The 19126-nt window shown below is 45.8% G+C and overlaps 1 protein-coding gene across 1 annotated transcript in view; it reads right to left on the bottom strand.

The window, feature by feature from the left end:
* Positions 1–19126, bottom strand: part of LOC139226779 (dynein axonemal heavy chain 17-like) — a 1002254-nt gene that overhangs the window by 575176 nt on the left and 407952 nt on the right. Inside the window, exon 20 of the mRNA XM_070857781.1 lies at positions 11122–11376. Within this exon, the coding sequence (XP_070713882.1) occupies positions 11122–11376 (255 nt within the window). The remainder of the gene's footprint in view (positions 1–11121; positions 11377–19126) is intronic.

The following is a 19126-nucleotide window of genomic DNA, read 5'->3' as shown; positions in this document are numbered from 1 at the left end:
TCTATCCACGTCAGTACATTACCCCCAATACCATGTACTTTGATTTTGCACACCAATCTCTACTGTGCGACCTTGTCAAAAGCCTTTTGAAAGTCCAAATACACCACATCCACTGGTTCTCCCTTGTCCACTCTACCAGTTACAGCCTCAAAAAATTCCAGAAGATTTGTCAAGCATGATTTCCCTTTCATAAATCCATGCTGACTTGGACCGATCCTGTCACTGCTTTCCAAATGCGCTACTATTTCATCTTTAATAATTGATTCCAACATTTTCCCCACTACTGATGTCAGGCTAACTGGTCTATAATTACCCGTTTCTCTCTCCCTCCTTTTTTAAACAGTTACATTAGCTACCCTCCAGTCCATAGGAACTGATCCAGAGTCGATAGACTGTTGGAAAATGATCACCAATGCATCCACTATTTCTATGGCCACTTCCTTAAGTAGTCTGGGATGCAGACTATCAGGTCCCGGGGATTTATCGGGCTTCAATCCCATCAATTTCCCTAACACAATTTCCCACTTTATAAGGATATCCTTCAGTTCCTCCTTTAGGTTCCCACAGATTGGAAGGTAGCTAATATAACCCTGCTATTTAAGAAAGAAGGGACAGAGAAAACGGGGAACTACAGACCAGTTAGCCTGACATCAGTAGTAGGGAAAATGTTAGAATCTATTATTAAGGATGTGATAAAAGGACATTTAGAAAATAATAACAAGATTAAGCAGGGTCAACACAGATTAATGAAAGGGAAATCATGTTTGACAAGTTTTTTGAGGGTGTAACTCATAGAATAGATAAGCGGGAAGTAGTGGATGTGGTGTATTTAGATTTTCAGAAGGCATTCAATAAGGTGCCACACAAGAAGTTATTAAACAAAGTTAGGGCTCATGGAATTGGGGGTAAGAGACTAGCATGAATTGAGGATTGGTTAATGGACAGAAAACAGACAGTAGGAATAAACAGGTCATTTTTGGGTTGGCCGGCTATAACTAGTGGTGTACCGCCAGGTTCGATGCTTGGGCCCCAGCTATTTACAATCTATATTAATGAGATCAATGAAGGGACCGAGTGTAATGCAGCCAAGTTTGCTGATGATACAAAGATGGGTGGGAAAGCAAGTTGTGAGGATACAAAAAATCTGCAAAAGGATATAGATAGCCTAAGTGAGTGGGCAAATATTTGGCAGATGGAGTATAATGTGGGAAAGTGTGAGGTTATCCACTTTGACAGGAAAAATAAAAAAGCAAATTATTATTTAAAATGGAAAAAAATTACAAAATGCTGCAGTACAGAGGGACCTGGAGGTCCTTGTGCATGAAACACAAAAAGTTAGTATGCAAGTACAGCAAGTAATCAGGAAGGCAAATGGAATGTTGGCCTTTATTGCAAAGGGGTTGGAGTATAAAAGCAGAGAAGTCCTGCTACAACTGTACAGGGTATTGGTGAGGCCACACCTAGAGTACTGTGTACAGTTTTGGTCTCCGTATTTAAGGAGGGATATACTTGCATTGGAGGCAGTTCAGAGAAGGTTCACTAGGTTGATTCCTGAGATGAAGGGGTTGACTTATGAAGAAAAGTTGAATAGGTTGGGCCTATAATCATTGGAATTTAAATGAATGAGAGGTGATCTTATTGAAACATATAAGATACTGAGGGGCTCGACAAGGTAGATGCAGAGTGGATGTTTCCCATCATGGGGGAACCTAGAACTCGGGGGCATAGTTTCAGAATAAGGGGTCGCCCATTTAAAACTGAGATGAGGAGGAATTTCTTCTCTCAGAGGGTTGTAAATCTGTGGAATTCTCTGCCCCAGAGAGCTGTGGAGGCTGGGTCATTGAATATATTTAAGGTGGATTTTTGAGCAATAAGAGAGTGAAGGGTTATGGGGTGCAGGCAGGGAAGTGGAGCTGAGCCCAAGATCAGATCAGCCATGATCTTATTGAATGGCGGAGCAGGCTCGAGGGGCCAAATGACCTACTCCTGCTCCTATTTCTTATGTTCTTATGTAAACTGGGTCCCCAAAGGGCTGACTGTCAATATGAAATGCTGACAGTGGCATGTATGGATCTGGACTGTAACTACCTAAATGCATTTCACATACAATCTTTACAGCCAGTGGAAGGAAGAAACTTTCATATATTCCAATATAGAAAAGTCGCAAAGGCAAACCAACAGCTTTAAAAAAAGTTTGATATAGCCAAAAAATGTAACTCAAATACATTTAATAATTTCTATTAGAAGGGGAAAAAACAGTTTTGTAGCAGTGGTGAATTTCATAATTACTGAATGAAAAGAAATGCATTGAATTTCCAAGCACCTACTCTAATGGTGGCCAGGCACCAGAGTTTACAGCAGAATGAGGCAACCAGGTACCCAGGATATGCTTGGGTCATGCAGATGTCTACCAGCCCGAAAGAATGAGATGCCCTCACAGACTTTACACGTTCCAGCAGGGGCAGTGCTGGAGAGAACCAGCAGACACAATCCTAGAATAACACCCAGGATTAAGACACGCACATTTTCAGGGCTAAACTTTCACAAACATTCAGCCTTGTCCCAGAAAGTTCCTTTCAGGAAAATAATTATTTTAAAGATGCATTTTAGTATCCTATTTATTACAGGTAACTTATTTGGGGATAAACCCTAAATAAACAAGGCTGTAATTCTTCAAAAGCAGCAATTCATCTTGATGGGCCAGAATTTGCAGTGGGTAATAACGATGAACTAACAGTGTTCACTGTTATTACTGCTTTAAAACTGAACACAACCTTCAGGATGTAGCGTATGCACATCTAACTGCGGAAATCCTGAAGATGCAATCAGTCATTCACTGCTCCAACACCAGCTGCGTGTCAATTCCATCCCCCCTACCCCCGCCACAACCCCAAATCCAGCAATCATGAAAACATGGGTTTTCTGCGGTACTATCGCTGTTAAATACGCCATAAAATGTTAGACCTTGTTGGATAGTGAAACTGGAGTTTTAAATACTAAACAGATGTTATGGCCGTGAAAAACTAATTTTAATGTTGTGGCATGTCAAATTTCTCCATTATGATAACAATTACAATTTTTAAGTAACTTTAAAAACTATTTTTTATATTGTTGAAGTCTGTTCATAATTATTTCAGATTTACTTTATCCCCATGTGAGAACCCCAATCTTTGTTTTGCTCTCTGTAAAACATTTTTAAAGTGGGGATAAATTCCTGGTTTCTTGTCTGTGAGAATTCTACATTGTGATTGTCTGCTTAGACAGCTTGTTGACGTCACAGCAGAGCGTACTAGGTATTCCCTATGATATTGCACTGAAATCACTTGCATGTCAAAAGAGGCAAACCTCTTGCCACAGAGATCACAAGGTCTTTGTGGGCAGCTTTCAAATGATGAAATTGCTTCTGTAAGCGAATAACCTGTGTTTTTTTTTGCAAAATTATAACAAAGCTGATACATGGGTTGGAAAACTGACTGTTGGTACATATAAACTTCCATTCCATTATTCTGGATGGGACTTGAACCTAAGCCTGCTGAACTAAATTTCAAATCTTAATGATAACATTGGCCGGAATTTTCAGAGCTAAGAACGAGTGGGTTGGAGGCGTGAGGGGAAGTGAAAGTTGTGCAAAGGTAAAACACGACTCCAACCCGCACACTTTCACCTTTCATTCAGGTGGGATGGGATTAGGGGGGAGCGGGTTGGCAATTCAAATATGATAATGAGGACTGAAACCTCCACTTTAACCCTTAACCGGGTTTTACTGCAGGCGGCCGGGGATCCCGGGCCTTGGGATTCCCGGTGGCTGTAACGGGGCGACCTCAGCCTCGGGGAGCAATCCTTGGGGGCTGGGATGAGCAGGTGAGTTTCCTCCCAGCTCCCCAACTTCCTCCACCATCGACTTGCCCTTCCACGGGTCCTGGAACAGTCTTCCCCGCCGGGACCGTGACTTGGCCCCGGGGTCAGGGATCAGGCTCCTACCACCCCTCCCTCCCCCTCACCCAAGGGAGTGCGACTCAGCCCCAGGGTCAGGGATCAGACCCCCGGGGATTGATCTCTTTCCCCCCCTCCCCCCACCAGGTGTTGTGGATCATAACCCCCCTCCCCAGGATCAGGGACCGGACCCCTCCCCAGGGATTGGACTCTCCCCCCACCATCCTGGGCCCAGCACTTACATTGTCCTGTGGCCTCCTGGTCCACGATCCCCGCACAACTGGAAGCCAGGCTGTCAATCAGGCTGACCTCCGGGCAGGGAACCCGCCTTCAAGGTCGCACGCCACAGCATGTTGGGGAACCCAGGAAAATCAGCCCATTGTGTACACAAAATTCTATTCCCCAGCTCAAAGATTCCTCAAGCACAGAATTAAAAAAAATACTAACTTAAACAGGTGCCTTCATAAATTTACTTTGTTCTTAACAACCTATAACATCAACTGAATTCCATAATATTACATTGAATTACACCGAGTATACAGCATAGAAACAGGCCATTCGGCCTAACTAGTCCATGCCGGCGTTTATGCTCCACTCGAGGCTCTTCCCATTCTTCCTCATCAAACTCTTTATCAGCATAGCCCTCTATATCCTTCTCCCTCATATGCTTATCTAGCTTCCCTTTAAATGCAACTATATTATTTGCCTCAACTTCTCCCTGTGGTAGCAAGTTCCACATTCTCCCCTACTGTTCTACTGAATTGCCTATTTGATTTCTCAGTGACTATCTTATATTGATGGCCTCTAGTGTTGCTCTTCCCCACAAGTGGAAACATTCTCTCTGTGCCAACTCTATCAAAACCTTTCATAATTTTAAAGAACTCTATTAGTGTTATGTATTAATGCTTGGGGGGTCACCAGACACCAGAGGGCGCCGCGATCGGAGGTCATCGGGCTGTACGCATGTGGTATGTGTGCTTGGTCACCTGTACATAAGCTGGGTGTCTTTGTCACGCAGGCACTCTCGGGCTGGAATAAAGATGGATCAGGTTGCACCTGAGTGAGTTTACAGTAACCAGACTCTTGAGTCATTACAATTGGCAACGAGGTAATTTAAGAACCTTCGCATGCACAATGGGCACGGTTGGAATCCTGGAGAGATTCGTGGAGGGCGAAGATTGGGCGGATTTTGTCAACCGCTTTGTTCAGTATTTTGTGGCCAACGACATGGAAGCAGAGGCCTACACAGTTAAGCGCAGGGCACTTCTCATCGTTTGTGGTCCAAAAATTTACAGCCTCATGAAGAATCTTCTCTCGCCTATACATCCGGCGGAAAAGGGGTACGAGGAATTGTGTACGTTGGTGGGTAACCATCTGAAGCCACAAGAGGGGATCATCATATCATGCTACCGTTTCTACACGCATGATCGTGCTGAGGGCCAGGTTGTGCCGGGATTTGTCGCCAATCTGCGACGTCTTGCTGAGCCGTGTAAGTTTGGGAAAATGCTGGAAAACATGCTGCGTGATGTCTTTGGGATAGGCATCAGCCATGATGTGATCTTCAGGAAGCTGTTGGCTGCAGAGACGCTGGATTAAAAAATGGCCATCGCGACTGCCCAGGAATGCATGACGATGGATGATAATTTGAGGTAGATATCATCAACGAGTCGGACTTCTATGGCAAATGCTGTAAACAAGAAGGCGTCGTTTTCGGGCAGAGCTGCTCAGAGCCCGCCAACTAGCTCGAACCAGATTTCACCCTGTTGGCGTTGTGGGGGCAATCATCGGCCTCATCAGTATCGGTTTAGACAATACTCATGCAATGGATGTTTGAAAGTGGGGCATCTTCACAGGATGTGTCCACAACAGAGCAAGCATGGTGTGGCTCATCACATGGTTGACGAGGACCAGTTCAGTGATGACACGGATACGCAACCCAAGGAGGAAGTGCATGGATTGTATTCGTTCCTGAGCAAGAACCAGCTGATAGTCGTTAATGTGAAGCTGAATGGCGTGCCTGTATCAATGGAGCTGGACATGGGTGCGAACCAGTTGATAATGAGCCAAAGGACATTCGACAAGCTGTGGGACACTAAGGCTGCGAAACTGAAGCTGAGTCCAGGCAATGCCAGGTTGCGTACTTACACTAAGGAACTCATACCCGTGCTCGGCAGTGCAGCAATCGAGGTGTCATATGACGGTGTGGTTCACGAGCTACCATTATGGATCGTCCCATTGCTGTTCAGCAGGAATTGGCTCGAGAAAATCAAGCTGAACTGGAATGATGTCAAGATGTCCTCGGTGGATGATACTTTGTGTGCTCAAGTATTGAAAAAGTTTCCTTCTTTGTTTGAACCGAGCATTGGTAATTTTACGGGAGCTAAGGTGCGCATTCACCTGGACTCCAATGCAAGGCCTGTCTATCACAAAGCTTGGTCTGTTACGTACATGATGAGGGAGAAGGTTGAAATTGAGCTTGACAGACTCTAGCGTGAAGGAATCATATCACTGGTCGCGTTTAATGAGTGGACTAGTCCCATTGTTCCTGTGTTGAAGAGTGATGGCACTGTCAGGATTTGTGGAGACTACAAAGTTACGATGAACCAATTCTCGAAACAGGATCAGTATCCGTTACCGAAGGCTGATGACCTGTTCGCCATGCTAGCTGGTGGAAAGTTGTTCATGAAACTGGATCTGACGTCGGCCTATATGATCCAGGAGCTTGTCGACACTTCAAAGAAATTCACCTGCATCAACACCCATAAAGGACTGTTCGTCTACAACAGTTGTCCTTTTAGGATTTGTTCGGCTGCAGCCATATTTCAGAGGAATAAGGAGAGTTTACTGTAGTCCGTTCCTAGAACTGTCGCGTTTCAAGATGACATTCCGGTCACAGGTCATGACACTGCTGAACAAAGTGGGACTCAGGCTGAAATGCTCGAAGTGTGTATTCATGGCACCTGAAGTCGAATTCCTCGGGAGGAAGATTGCTGCTGATGGCATCAGGCCCTCTGATTCGAAAACTGAGACCATCAAAAATGCACCCAGGCCTCAGAATGTGACGGAGCTGTGTTCGTTCCTTGGGCTACTCAACTACTTTGGTAATTTCTTAGCCAGTAGAGCACTTTACTAGAGCCACTGCATGTGTTACCAAGAAAAGTCGACAACTGGGTCTGGGGTGCGTCTCAAGATAGAGCCCTTGAGAAAGCCAAGAATCTGCTATGTTCAAACAAGTTGCATATTCATTATGATCCGTGTAAGCGTCTTTGTAAGCGTCTTGTATTGACTTGTAATGCTTCATCATATGGGGTTGGCTGCATACTCCAACAAGCAAATGAATCGGGCAAGCTACAACCTGTTGCGTATGCTTCGAGAAATCTGTCTAAAGTGGAAAGAGCTTACAGTATGGTACAGAAAGAAGCTTTGGCCTGTGTGTATGGGGTAAAAAAAATGCACTACCTGTTTGGTCTTCGTTTTGAACTAGAAACGGATCACAAGCCACTCATTTCATTGTTTGTGGAAAATAAAGGTATTAATACCAATGCATCGTCCCGCATTCAAAGGTGGGCGCTGAAATTGTCTGACTATGATTACATCATCCATCATAGACCTGGTACTGAGAATTGTGCCGATGCACTGAGTCGTCTGCCCTTACCCACAACTGAGATGGAGACGCCTCAACCTGCAGATCTACTGTTAGTAATGGATGCTTTTGTGAGTGAAGGAACCCCTGTCACTGCTCAACAAGTTAGGATCTGGACCAGCCATGACCCTATTTTATCGGATGTGAAACGATGTGTACTCAGTGGTGATTTGTCTGCCATACCTATGGAGATGCGTGAGACCAAACCTTACAACCGTCGCAAGGATGAGCTGTCCATTCAGTCAGACTGTTTACTGTGGGGTAATCGTGTAATCATGCCTAAAAAAGGTCGAGAAAAATTTGTACGTGAACTTCAGAGCACGCATCCTGGTATTGTCATGATGAAGTCCATTGCTAGGTCTCATGTATGGTGGCCTGGAATTGACTCTGATCTGGAATCATGCGTGCATCAGTGCAATACTTGCATGCAGCTAAGTAAAGTACCAGTGGAATCTTCGCTGAGTCTTTGGTCGTGGCCATCCAAACCATGGTCGAGGATCCACATTGATTTTATGGGCCCGTTCCTAGGAAAGATGTTTTTTGTTGTGGTGGATGCATATTCAAAGTGGATAGAGTGTGTTATTATGTAATCCAGCATGTCTACAGCTACCATTGAGAGCCTTCGTATCATGTTTGCTACTCATGGTTTGCCTGACATTGTTGTGAGCGACAACGGATCTTGCTTCACAAATCTTGAGTTCCCGGAGTTCATGAAACTCAATGGCATCAGACATGTGAGATCAGCTCCATTCAAGCCTGCTTCTAATGGTCAAGCAGAGCGTGCCGTTCAAATGATCAAGCAAAGTATGCGACGTGTAACTCAAGGCTCACTGCAGTGCTGGTTGTCATGTATATTGCTCAGTTACAGGTCAAGACCTCATACGCTTACTGGGATTTCTCCTGCTGAACTACTGATGAAGAGAATTGTTCATCCTGATTTGAATGATCGTGTTGAAACCAGACGTCAAAGTTAGCAGTGGTGTCATGATCGTGTTGCCGTGTCACGTGACATCTCGGTCAACGATCCGGTTTATGTACTGAACTATGGTCAAGGTCCAAAGTGGATCGCTGGCACTGTTACAGCCAAGGAGGGTAACAGAGTGTTTATTGTCATGCTCAAGAATGGGCAAACATGCAGGAAACACCTTGATCAGGTTAAACTGCGGCACACGGATGAACTGGAACCGAGTGAGGAAGATGCAATTAGTGACCAATCAAGCATTGTTCACTCATCAGAGGACTCTGCTGACATTACTGACTCTGAACCTTCAGTCTCTGATGTGGTCATGACCACTCCCATCAGACCTGCTACTCAGCCCTCAGTCTCAATGAACTCAGAACACTCACCCAGAGCCAAAGTTGAACTGAGATGATCAACTTGAGAAAGGAAAGCCCTAGACTGTCTTAATTTGTAAAAAGACTGTTGTTAAGATTTTAAAAGGGGGATATTGTTATGTATTAATGCTTGGAGGTCAGCAGACATCAGAAGGTGCCGCGGTCGGAGGTCATCAGGCTGTACGCATGGGGCATGTGTGCTTGGTCACCTGTTTCTAAGCTGGGTGTCTTTGTCACATAGGCACTCTCGGGCTGGAATAAAGATGGATCAAGTTGCACCTAAGTGAGTTTACAGTAACCAGACTCTTGAGTCATTACAATTAGATTACCATTTTTCAAGAGAAAAGGGACCCAGCCTGTTAATCTTTTCCTGATAGATATAACCTCGCAGTTCTGGTATCATCCTTGTAAATCTTAGTTGTACCCACTCCAGTGCCTCTATATCCTTTTTATAATATGGCAACCTGTACTGCACACAGTACTCCAAGTGTGGTCTAACCAATGTTCGATATATGTTTAGTATAACTTCTCTATTTTTCAATTTTGTTCCTCTAGAAATAACCCCTCATGCTCAGTTTGCATTTTTATGGCCTTATTAACCTGTGTTGCTACTTTTAGGGATTTGTATATTTGTACTCCCAGATCCATTTTCTCCTCTTCCCCATTTAGATTCTTATTTTCCAAGTAATGTGTGAGCTCCATATTTTGATATGAATTTTTCAGCACAGAAGGAAGCCATTTCATCGTCATCATGTGCAGTCCTTCGAAATCGAGGAAGACAATACGGGAATTACAGTCTCTGTCACAGGTGGGAAAGACAGTCGTTGAAGGAAAGGGTTGATGGGGAGTCTGGTTTGCTGCACGCTCCTTCTGCATGTTTTCTGCATGCTCTCAGCGACGAAACTCAAGGTGCTCAGTGCCCTTCTGGGTGCTCTTCCTCCACTTTGGGCGGTCTTGGACCAGGGATTCCCAAGTGCCGGTGGGGATGTTGCACTTTATGAAGGAGACTTTGAGGGTGTCCTTGATACGTTTCCTCTGCCCACCTGAGGCTCGCTTGCCATGTAGGAGTTCCAAATAGAGCGCCTGCTTTGGGAGTCTCGTGTCGGGCATGTGGACGATGTGGTCCGTACAATGGAGCTGATCGAGTGTGGTCAGTGCTTCGATGCTGGGGATGTTGGCCTGATCAAGAACACTGACGTTGGTGCATCTATTCTCCCAGTGGATTTGCAGGATCTTGCTGAGACAGCATTGGTGGTATTTCTCCAACGCTTTGAGCTGTCTACTGTATATGGTTCACGTCTCTAAGCCATATAGGAGGGCGGGTATCACTACAGCCCTGTAGACCATAAGCTACTTGAGACTGCCTTTGACACAAGTATCCATGACTCCCTCCCGCAACATGCTATCTGCCACCATCTCAGCAAAGCCCCAGCCCTACACGAGGTAGAAAAGGCCATCCATCAGCTCAAGAACAAAAAGGCATCAGGAGCAAATGGAATCCCTGCTGAGGCACTAAAGTATGGCGGAGAAGCACGAGGATGCCATTTAGCCAATCATACCAATGCTGACTTTCTGACTTAATCCCATTGTCCTGCTCTTTCCCCAAACACTTAAAAAAATCAAGTATTTATCCACTTCTCTTTTAAAAACTATGAAGGATTCTGCTTCCATCACTAATTCTGATAAGGCCTGCGATGTCCCAACAATCCCCTGTGTAACAAAATATTCTCTTAACTTCTCTTTTTCTTTTGGTGATGATCTTAAATTTACAGCCTCTTGTTACCAATTGACAGAGAAGTGGACATTTCTCAATTCACTTTTTCAAAACCTCATATTTTTGAACACTCTATTTGATCTCTTATCTTCTGCACTGTCTCCATTGCCTCGATATCTTCCTAGAATAAGGTGCCCAAATCTGAATACAATATTCTAACTGTGCCTAAATTATTGATTTATCTGAAGCCCTTGTAACACACTCCAATCCACTTAATTTTCTCTATGGCCAGTAAATTACAATATTACCATATAAACATGCAACACATTTGTATCTCTACTATTTTAAAGATGACAATAACCCAATTAAAATAAATGAAGAAAGGAAATTGATACATGTGTTAAACATTAACATGGTAATATCTCTCTATTGCAGTAATTTCCAGGCTTATGTCTATATATTTAGAAAGATATCATATCATGTAACATAAAATTACCTGATTTTTAAATTGTTCAAGAGTAGGTGGAGTTAGAGGAACACCTCCTTCGCCATAAGCTTCAATTTCTTCCTGTGTGAGCACACGTCCATATATGAGAAATTCTTCCAGAAATTCATTGCGATCATCCACCCACAAATATGAATAATTATCAAACGATTCCTCATGCTCCTCAGCTTGTTTCATTACGTTTATCACTTGAGACATTATTTCTTCTCGCATCTCAGACAAATCTGTCAACTCTTCTAAATCTATCTATAGTCAAAGAAAGGTGATAATTTAGATATGTATTACTGTTTTCACAGATGAAGGATTAATTGCCTTATACTATACAAATTAAGTAAGCCAGATCAAAATGACATATGCCGCTTTGCTTCAGAAATATTGGTTCAATCTGAATCCATTAATTTTAACAAGAGGAAGCCAATCAAATAAAACTTGCTTGCAACAATGTTGAGCACTTATATTACAATAGCTCTGATTTTAACTTGGAACAGGATTTGGCCGGACTAAGTAGCAAATAAACCCCTATGATGAAGCTCAGGCTATTTTAACTCCTGGGTCTCATTTTAATGATTGACCGATTTTCGTGTCTTAATTTACAGTGGGCCACCCATGGCCTATTTAAAGCAGGAATGCACCTCTTAAAGCATGGCTGCAGTCCATTGTGTCTGATTTTGTTGCAACAGTTTGAACTGTTCTTAGAAGTAATGAGTCAGGAGGATCAAGAGGTCAGAGCAAGGAAGCAGGTACTATTCCCCAGCACCACAGGAATCCCAAGATGAATATCCAGCAGGCTTGAACAGGAGTGGCTGAGAGGATCAGTGTCAGCAGCATCAATCCCAAGGCCTGGATTTGATGTAGAAACAGCTTCAATAACATCACAAGAGAATAAAGGAGAGTTCCATCTCTCCCAACAATACCTGCAACACTCCTTTAACTCCCACCCCCACCACTCTCGAAAATTCCCTCCCCTCCATCACACCCTTAAATATATAATTACAAGGACACACTGTTCTACCTCTCATTCCAAACACAATCACATGCAGTATTCAGATCAGTCACTAACAGCATTCTCTTCTCATATCCTAGCACTTGCACAACTAGCAACTCCTCCCAGGATTCCTTCCTCATTTTACATTCCACACACCTGACTTTCCATCCATCTCCCCATTCTGCTCCATCTTACTTCTTCTCCAGCTCTCAGCAGATGCACTATATAAATCAGTCTTACACATCTCCAATTTCCTGTTCAAGAGTAATTCACGAACTCATGTTCTCTCTTTCTGAAGGACAAACCGGCGCATAATGCCAGGAAGAGGAACAAGACCAAGGAAGGACTACCGCTCATCACAGCCCTTTCCCAAGCAGATTAGGAAATCTTTGAGATTAGCGGTGCAGCAAAAGCCATGAGCATCATGCTTATTTGAGCAGGGTGTCGGCATATTGTAACCCTTCATTCACCTCAGTAAAAAAGGGCAAGGTACTTTCCCAGCACTGCTGAACAGGACAGAGTTGAAGACTTCAGTGGCCTAGCAATGAAAAAACTGCCTGCCTCTTTCAGGTATTAGAAGGCCTGCTTTCAGGTATTGGAAGGAGTCCGCTTCCAGCCTGCATGCTATCATCATGCATGGCATCCGCACTCTGCAGTCGATCTTGGAGAGTGTGACTACCTCCAGGAATGCTGCATTGTGCTCTCACAAAAATAGCCAATGTTACCATTTGCAGCGTTAATAGTAGCTCAAATGGCTGTTGTGCAGACTCTGGGCTCCACCATGGAGAGTCAGGTGTCCACCATGGACAGATTGATGGACCAAATAGATAAAAGCTTTCAAGGAGTTATTCATCTTCTGCAGTCTGCTCACTCATAGATCAGTGAATGTAATGAGCCCCAGCCCCATTTGAGTAACAGTGGCACTATGTTTTATCCACTCTCAGGATGTCAGCATGTCTGCTCCTTTGCCCCGCCCTCAACTAATACTCACCATGTAAAATGTAAAACTCTGTTAAAATTTGAGGCATGGAGCCTCATTAGCATATGTAAATAACTGACTCGACTGTCGTAAGCAGGTTGGTCACTTGTCCTCCAACCCACTCTCATTAAAACTGGAAGTTCTAGGCAGATCTCAGCCTTTAGAAATGTTAATTTAGCCTCCCTCTTGGCCCTTGTGGGTGGGGGGGTGGTAACATTTCCCTGTCTGACTGAGATAGACTAGGCTTGCATTCCCTTGAATATAAAAGATTAAAAGGTGATCTAATTGAGGTGTTTAAGGTGATTAAAGGATTCTTTTTTATTCGTTCCTGGGATGTTCCTGGTAAGGCCAGCTTTTTGCCCATCTCTAGTTGTGGTGGTGTGAAGGTGGTGGTGAGCTGCCATCTTGAACCACAGTGCTGTTAGGGAGGGAGTTTTAGATTTTGACCCAGCAATGATGAAGGAACGGCGATATATTTCCAAGACAGGATAGTGTATAACTTGGAGGGGAACTTGCAGGTGATGGTGTCCCCATGTGCCTGCTGCCCTTGTCCTTCTAGGTGGCAGTGTTCCCAGGTTTGGAAGGTGCTGCTGAAGAAGCCTTGACAAGTTCCTGCATGACAGGGTAAGATAGAGAGAAACTATTTCCTCTGGTGGCAGTGTTCAGAACAAGGGGGCATAACCTTAAAATTAGAACTAGGCTGATATGGGTGATGGCAGAAAGCACTTCTTCACACAAAGGGCAGTGGAAATTTGGAACTCCCTCCCCAAAAAAGATGTTGCAGCTAGGTCAATTGAAAAGCTCAAAACTGAGATTGCTAAGGTTTTTGTTAGGCAAAGGTATTAAGAGTTACAGAACCAAGGTGGAGAGATGGGGTTAAGATCCAACAGGGCCGAAATTTACTTCCGTAGGAACGCTGGCACACCAACTGGCCCCCGATTGAAATTCACCTCCCCAGAAAAATGGGTTCCTGCGTTAGCGAGCAGCTGCAAACTACACTTTACAACGGTGTAGGTGTCTTGATTGAACCGGGATCACCACGGAGAAATTCAGCATGTTGGTAATGTGGATCTAACGAGCCAGCTGCTCCCTGGCCTTCTTAAAGGTCGGGTTTGCAGCTAGGCCTTAAGGAGGGAAAGAGTTTGCTTTCAGGATGGCTGGTACTAGAGGAGCAAGGAGGACAAACTGCTTTACAAATGCCGAGCTGGAGACCCTCATGGAGGGTGTTGAGGGCAGGAGGAGACTGCTGTATCCCGACATGGGGAGACCAAGTCATAAGGTCTTAAGCAATGCATCGAGGGAAGAGGTCTCAGGCACCTCCATTCATGAGGATTCCCATGCAGTGCAGAAAACATTTCAACTATATCATTCGTCTTATGAAAGTGAGTACCTCTTCCACCAACTGCTGACCTGCATCTGCGAGCCTCTCCTTCAACATTCTCTTATTTCCCATCCTCACTGTTTAGTCACTGAAGCAGCATTTCATTGTTCACACCTCTCTCTCTCTCTCTCATATATATATATTATATATGTATATGTCAGGGACAAACACTTGTGTACTAATTTCTGATGTGTCGTCACAGTGGTACTTGTCATGTATTCAACCAGCATTGCAACCCATGTATAATCTGACCTAAGTTGTACACTGTGAGAACAATGACCACTAGGTGGGCCTTCAGGTACAAAAGGGGAAGCTCCACCCACCTTCATCACTTTGGAATAAAGGACAGGTCACAGACTGACCTTCTCTCAAGCATGGGCCTCGTGTGCATTTATACCGTATAGTAAGGACCTATCAATGGCGATGAGAAACTGGGATTTAAACCACGCGAGCATGGCCACTAGCAGAACAGACAAGAGGTACTGTGTTAAGGAATGATTGGGACAGAGATTCAACATTGTTAAAGCAGCACACAGTTCTCCAGGCAGACAGGGGCAATTGGGCATGCCCCAACATGTAGTCGAACCCAGAGGGGGAGTTCGACAGAGACAATGGCAAGCTGAACGGTGATTCACACCATTGCAATGGACAATGCGGCCAGCAATGGGGCCATCAACACCTGTTAATGGCGCACTCAAGGACAATAACAGGGGCAGTCAGGGACGATCGACTGGCAAGGGATCTTTTGTTTCTAACAAGAGCTCATGTTGGAGGCGTGGAGGCACACACTCAGCCGGAGTTTGCAGAGATGAGCAAAATACCTGCAGAAATGAATGCTGGGGGAAATCGCTGGAAGCTGAAGTTCAGCGAGTTCATGTGGAGCACGTATACAGTTCATACACCATGACACCACCGATAATGATGAATGTGCTCCTCAATCGCAACCCAGTATCAATGGAGCTAGACACGGGGGCCAGCCAGTCCCTGATGGGTATCAAACAGTTCGAAAAGTTGTGGGGGTCCAATTGTCGCACAGCTACGGACTTACACAAAGCAGATCATTCCGGTGCTAGGCAGCGCCACAGTAGTCGTGATCCACAAAGATTCGGAGAACAGGTTGCCACTCTGGATTGTCCCAGGGGACGGTCCCGCACTACTGGGGAGGAGTTGGCTTGCTGTCATGAACTAGAAATGGGGCGATGTCAATGCAATTTCCTCTGTGGAGCGAGTATCATGCTCACAGATCCTGGACAAATTTGACTCATTATTTCAACCCGGCATCGGCACTTTCATGGGGGCCAAGGTAGTGATTCACATAAACCCGGACGCCAGGCCAGTACACCACAAGGCCAGAGCGGTGCCGTACATGATGCGGGAAAAGATAGAAGGCGAATTGGACCACCTGCTGAAGGAAGGCATCATCTCGCCAGTCGAATTCAGTGATTGGGCGAGCCCGATTGTGCCGGTGCTCAAGGCGGATGGGTCGGTCAGGATATGTGGCGATTACAAGGCCACCATCAATCGGGTGTCACTCCAAGACCAGTACCCGCTACCGAGAGCGGAGGACCTCTTTGCGACGCTATCCAGTGGCAAACTTTTTTCAAAATTGGACCTGACCTCAGCTTACATGACCCAGGAGCTGGCGAGTGAGTCGAAGAAGCTGACCACCATCACGACACACAAGGGGTTGTTTGAGTACAACAGATGTCCGTTCGGGATTCGCTCGGCCGCCGCGATCTTCCAACGAAATATGGAAAGCCTCCTCAAGTCGATTCCAAGGACGGTGATTTTTCAGGACGACATCCTCATCACGGGTTGCGATACTGAAGAATACCTCCACAACCTGGAGGAGGTGCTACGCAGACTGGACCGTGTAGGGCTGCAACTGAAAAAGGCAAAGTGCGTCTTCCTAGCTCCAGAGGTAGAATTCCTGGGGATGAGGGTAGCAGCAGACGGGATCAGCCCTACAAGACAGAAGCGATCCAGAGAGCACCCAGATCCCGTAACACGACGGAGCTGGGTTCGTTCCTGGGACTCCTGAACTATTTTGGTAACTTTCTTCCCAAATTGAGCATGCTGCTAGAGCCGTTACATGTGCTCCTACGCAAAGGTCGCGAATGGGTCTGGGGGGACAGCCAGGAAAGGGCTTTTAATAGAGCACGCAATTTGTTATGTTCCAACACTCTGTTAACACTATACGACCCATGTAAGAAACTTGTGTTAACGTGCGATGCGTCATCCTATGGTGTCGGGTGTGTGTTGCAGCATGTCAATGTCAATGGTCAGTTACAGCCGGTAGCTTATGCCTCCAGGAGTCTGTCCCAGGCAGAAAGGGGTAACGGGATGGTAGAAAAGGAGGCGCTCGCATGTGTATATGCTGTAAAGAAAATGCACCAGTACCTGTTTGGCAGGAAATTTGAGCTGGAGACAGATCACAAACCCCTAACGTCCCTTTTGGCCGACAACAGGGCCATAAATGCAAACGCATCGGCCCGCATACAGAGGTGGGCACTCACGTTAGCCGCCTATGACTATACAATTCGGCACAGACCGGGCACCGAAAACTGTGCTGATGCACTCAGCAGGCTCCCACTAGCCACCACTGAAGGGGCTACCGAGCATGCTGCTGAGATGGTCATGGCTGTTGAAGTTTTCAGAAGCGAAGGCTCACCCGTGACAGCCCGTCAGATTAAAGTCTGGACAAATAGAGACCCGCTATTGTCTCTAGTCAAGAAATTTGTCCTGAATGGGGACTGGGCAGCCACGTACAGGGCATGCCCTGAGGAATTTAAACCATTTCACAGGCGCAGGGATGAACTCTCGATTCAGGCTGATTGCCTACTGTGGGGAAACCGTGTAGTCATGCCCCAGATGGGCAGAGAGGTGTTCATTAGAGAACTCCACAATGAGCACCCGGGCATTGTCATGATGAAGGCAATTGCCAGATCACACGTTTGGTGGCCAGGGAGAGACGCAGATCTGGAACTTTGTGTTCGCAGGTGCAACACGTGTGCCCAGCTGGACAATGCGCCCAGGAAAGCCCCCCTTAGTCCCTGGCCATGGCCCGCCAAGCCTTGGTCACGCATCCATGTGGACTACGCAAGTCCTTTCATGGGAAAAATGTTTTTGGTTGTAGACGCCTACTCCAAATGGATCGAGTGTGACATTATAAATTCAAGCACATCCTCTGCCACGGTAGAAAGTCTACGGGCAATGTTCGCTGCCAACGGTCTACCGGATGTCTTGGTCAGCGACAATGGCCCATGCTTCACAAGCACTGAATTCCAGGACGTCATGGCAGGCAATGGAATTAACCATGTCAGAACGGCACCGTTCAAGCCGGCCTCAAACGGCCAGGCAGAACGAGCAGTGCAGATAATCAAACAGGGGATGCTCAGAATCCAAGGTGGTTCTCTACAAAGACGCTTATCACGCCTCCTATTGACCTATAGATCCCGACCACACTCGCTCACAGGGGTTCCACCCGCAGAGCTGCGAATGAAAAGGATGCTTAAAACCCGGTTATCCCTTATATACCCCACCATGAAAGAAATTGTCGAGAGCAGGCGCCAGCCACAATATGACTACCATGACAGGAATGCGAGGGCGCGATGTATTGATGTCAATGACCCTGTCTTTGTCCTCAACTACGCTGCAGAGCCCAAATGGCTCACAGGCACTGTGATTGCCAAAGAGGGAAATACGATTCTGGTAGTTAAACTTACCAATGGACAAATCTGCCGCAAACACGTGGATCAAACAAAAAGGAGGTTCAGCAACCCCATAGAAGAAGCAGAGGAAGAACACGATGTAGAGTTCACTCTCAACCTGTGATCCCAATAAGACTTTGGGCGGGGAGGTGATGTCATGTATTCAACCAGCATTGTAACCCATGTATAATCTGACCTAAGTTGTACACTGTGAGAACAATGACCACTAGGTGGGAGACACTCCTAACCTGGGCCTTCAGGTACAAAAGAGGAAGCTCCACCCACCTTCATCACTTTGAGTGCTAAGGAATAAAGGACAGGTCACAGACTGACCTTCTCTCAAGCATGGGTCCCGTGTGCATTTATACTGTATAGTAAGGATCTATCAGTACTCACCAACCATTCTTTGTTTTGCTGGTCAAACTGGCTCACAATTGAGTCAAGCAAAGGAGGACTGGTGGTGGCGAGGCAGACATCAAGGTCCTCACACCTTTGGAGGAGAGGGTTGAGGCACTCGTGGGCGAACATGGTGCCTTCCCTGGGGGCCAGGGTACTGCTGATGCCGATGTGGGTAAGTGAAGGCCCTCCATTAATGCACTCTCTCCTTGAATGCGCCAGCGCCTATTGCTCTTCCTTCTGGAAGTCTGCTAGTTGCAGCCTCCATGCTTTCATTCCCCACCTCCCCCTCATGGTAGCCCTTCTCCCATTTATGTTTGCAGATGACAGATCGAGTGGCAGCACACCCAGCACAGTCGGCAGTCATGAGAGATCTCACAGACCAGCTGGAGACCTGCATGAGATCCTTCTCCGCATAAGCACAGACATCACAAATCACAGCAGTGAGGACATTGAAGGGTCAAGCCTGCTGAGAGCATCCAGAGCACTCCATCGTTTGGGGATGCAACTGAGGAGGAAGAGGACACTGATGGCATTAACATGTC

This window comes from Pristiophorus japonicus, chromosome 16, assembly GCF_044704955.1.
Source record: "Pristiophorus japonicus isolate sPriJap1 chromosome 16, sPriJap1.hap1, whole genome shotgun sequence".
Classification (NCBI taxonomy): domain Eukaryota; kingdom Metazoa; phylum Chordata; class Chondrichthyes; family Pristiophoridae; genus Pristiophorus; species Pristiophorus japonicus.
This window is presented reverse-complemented; position numbering and strand designations above follow the sequence as displayed.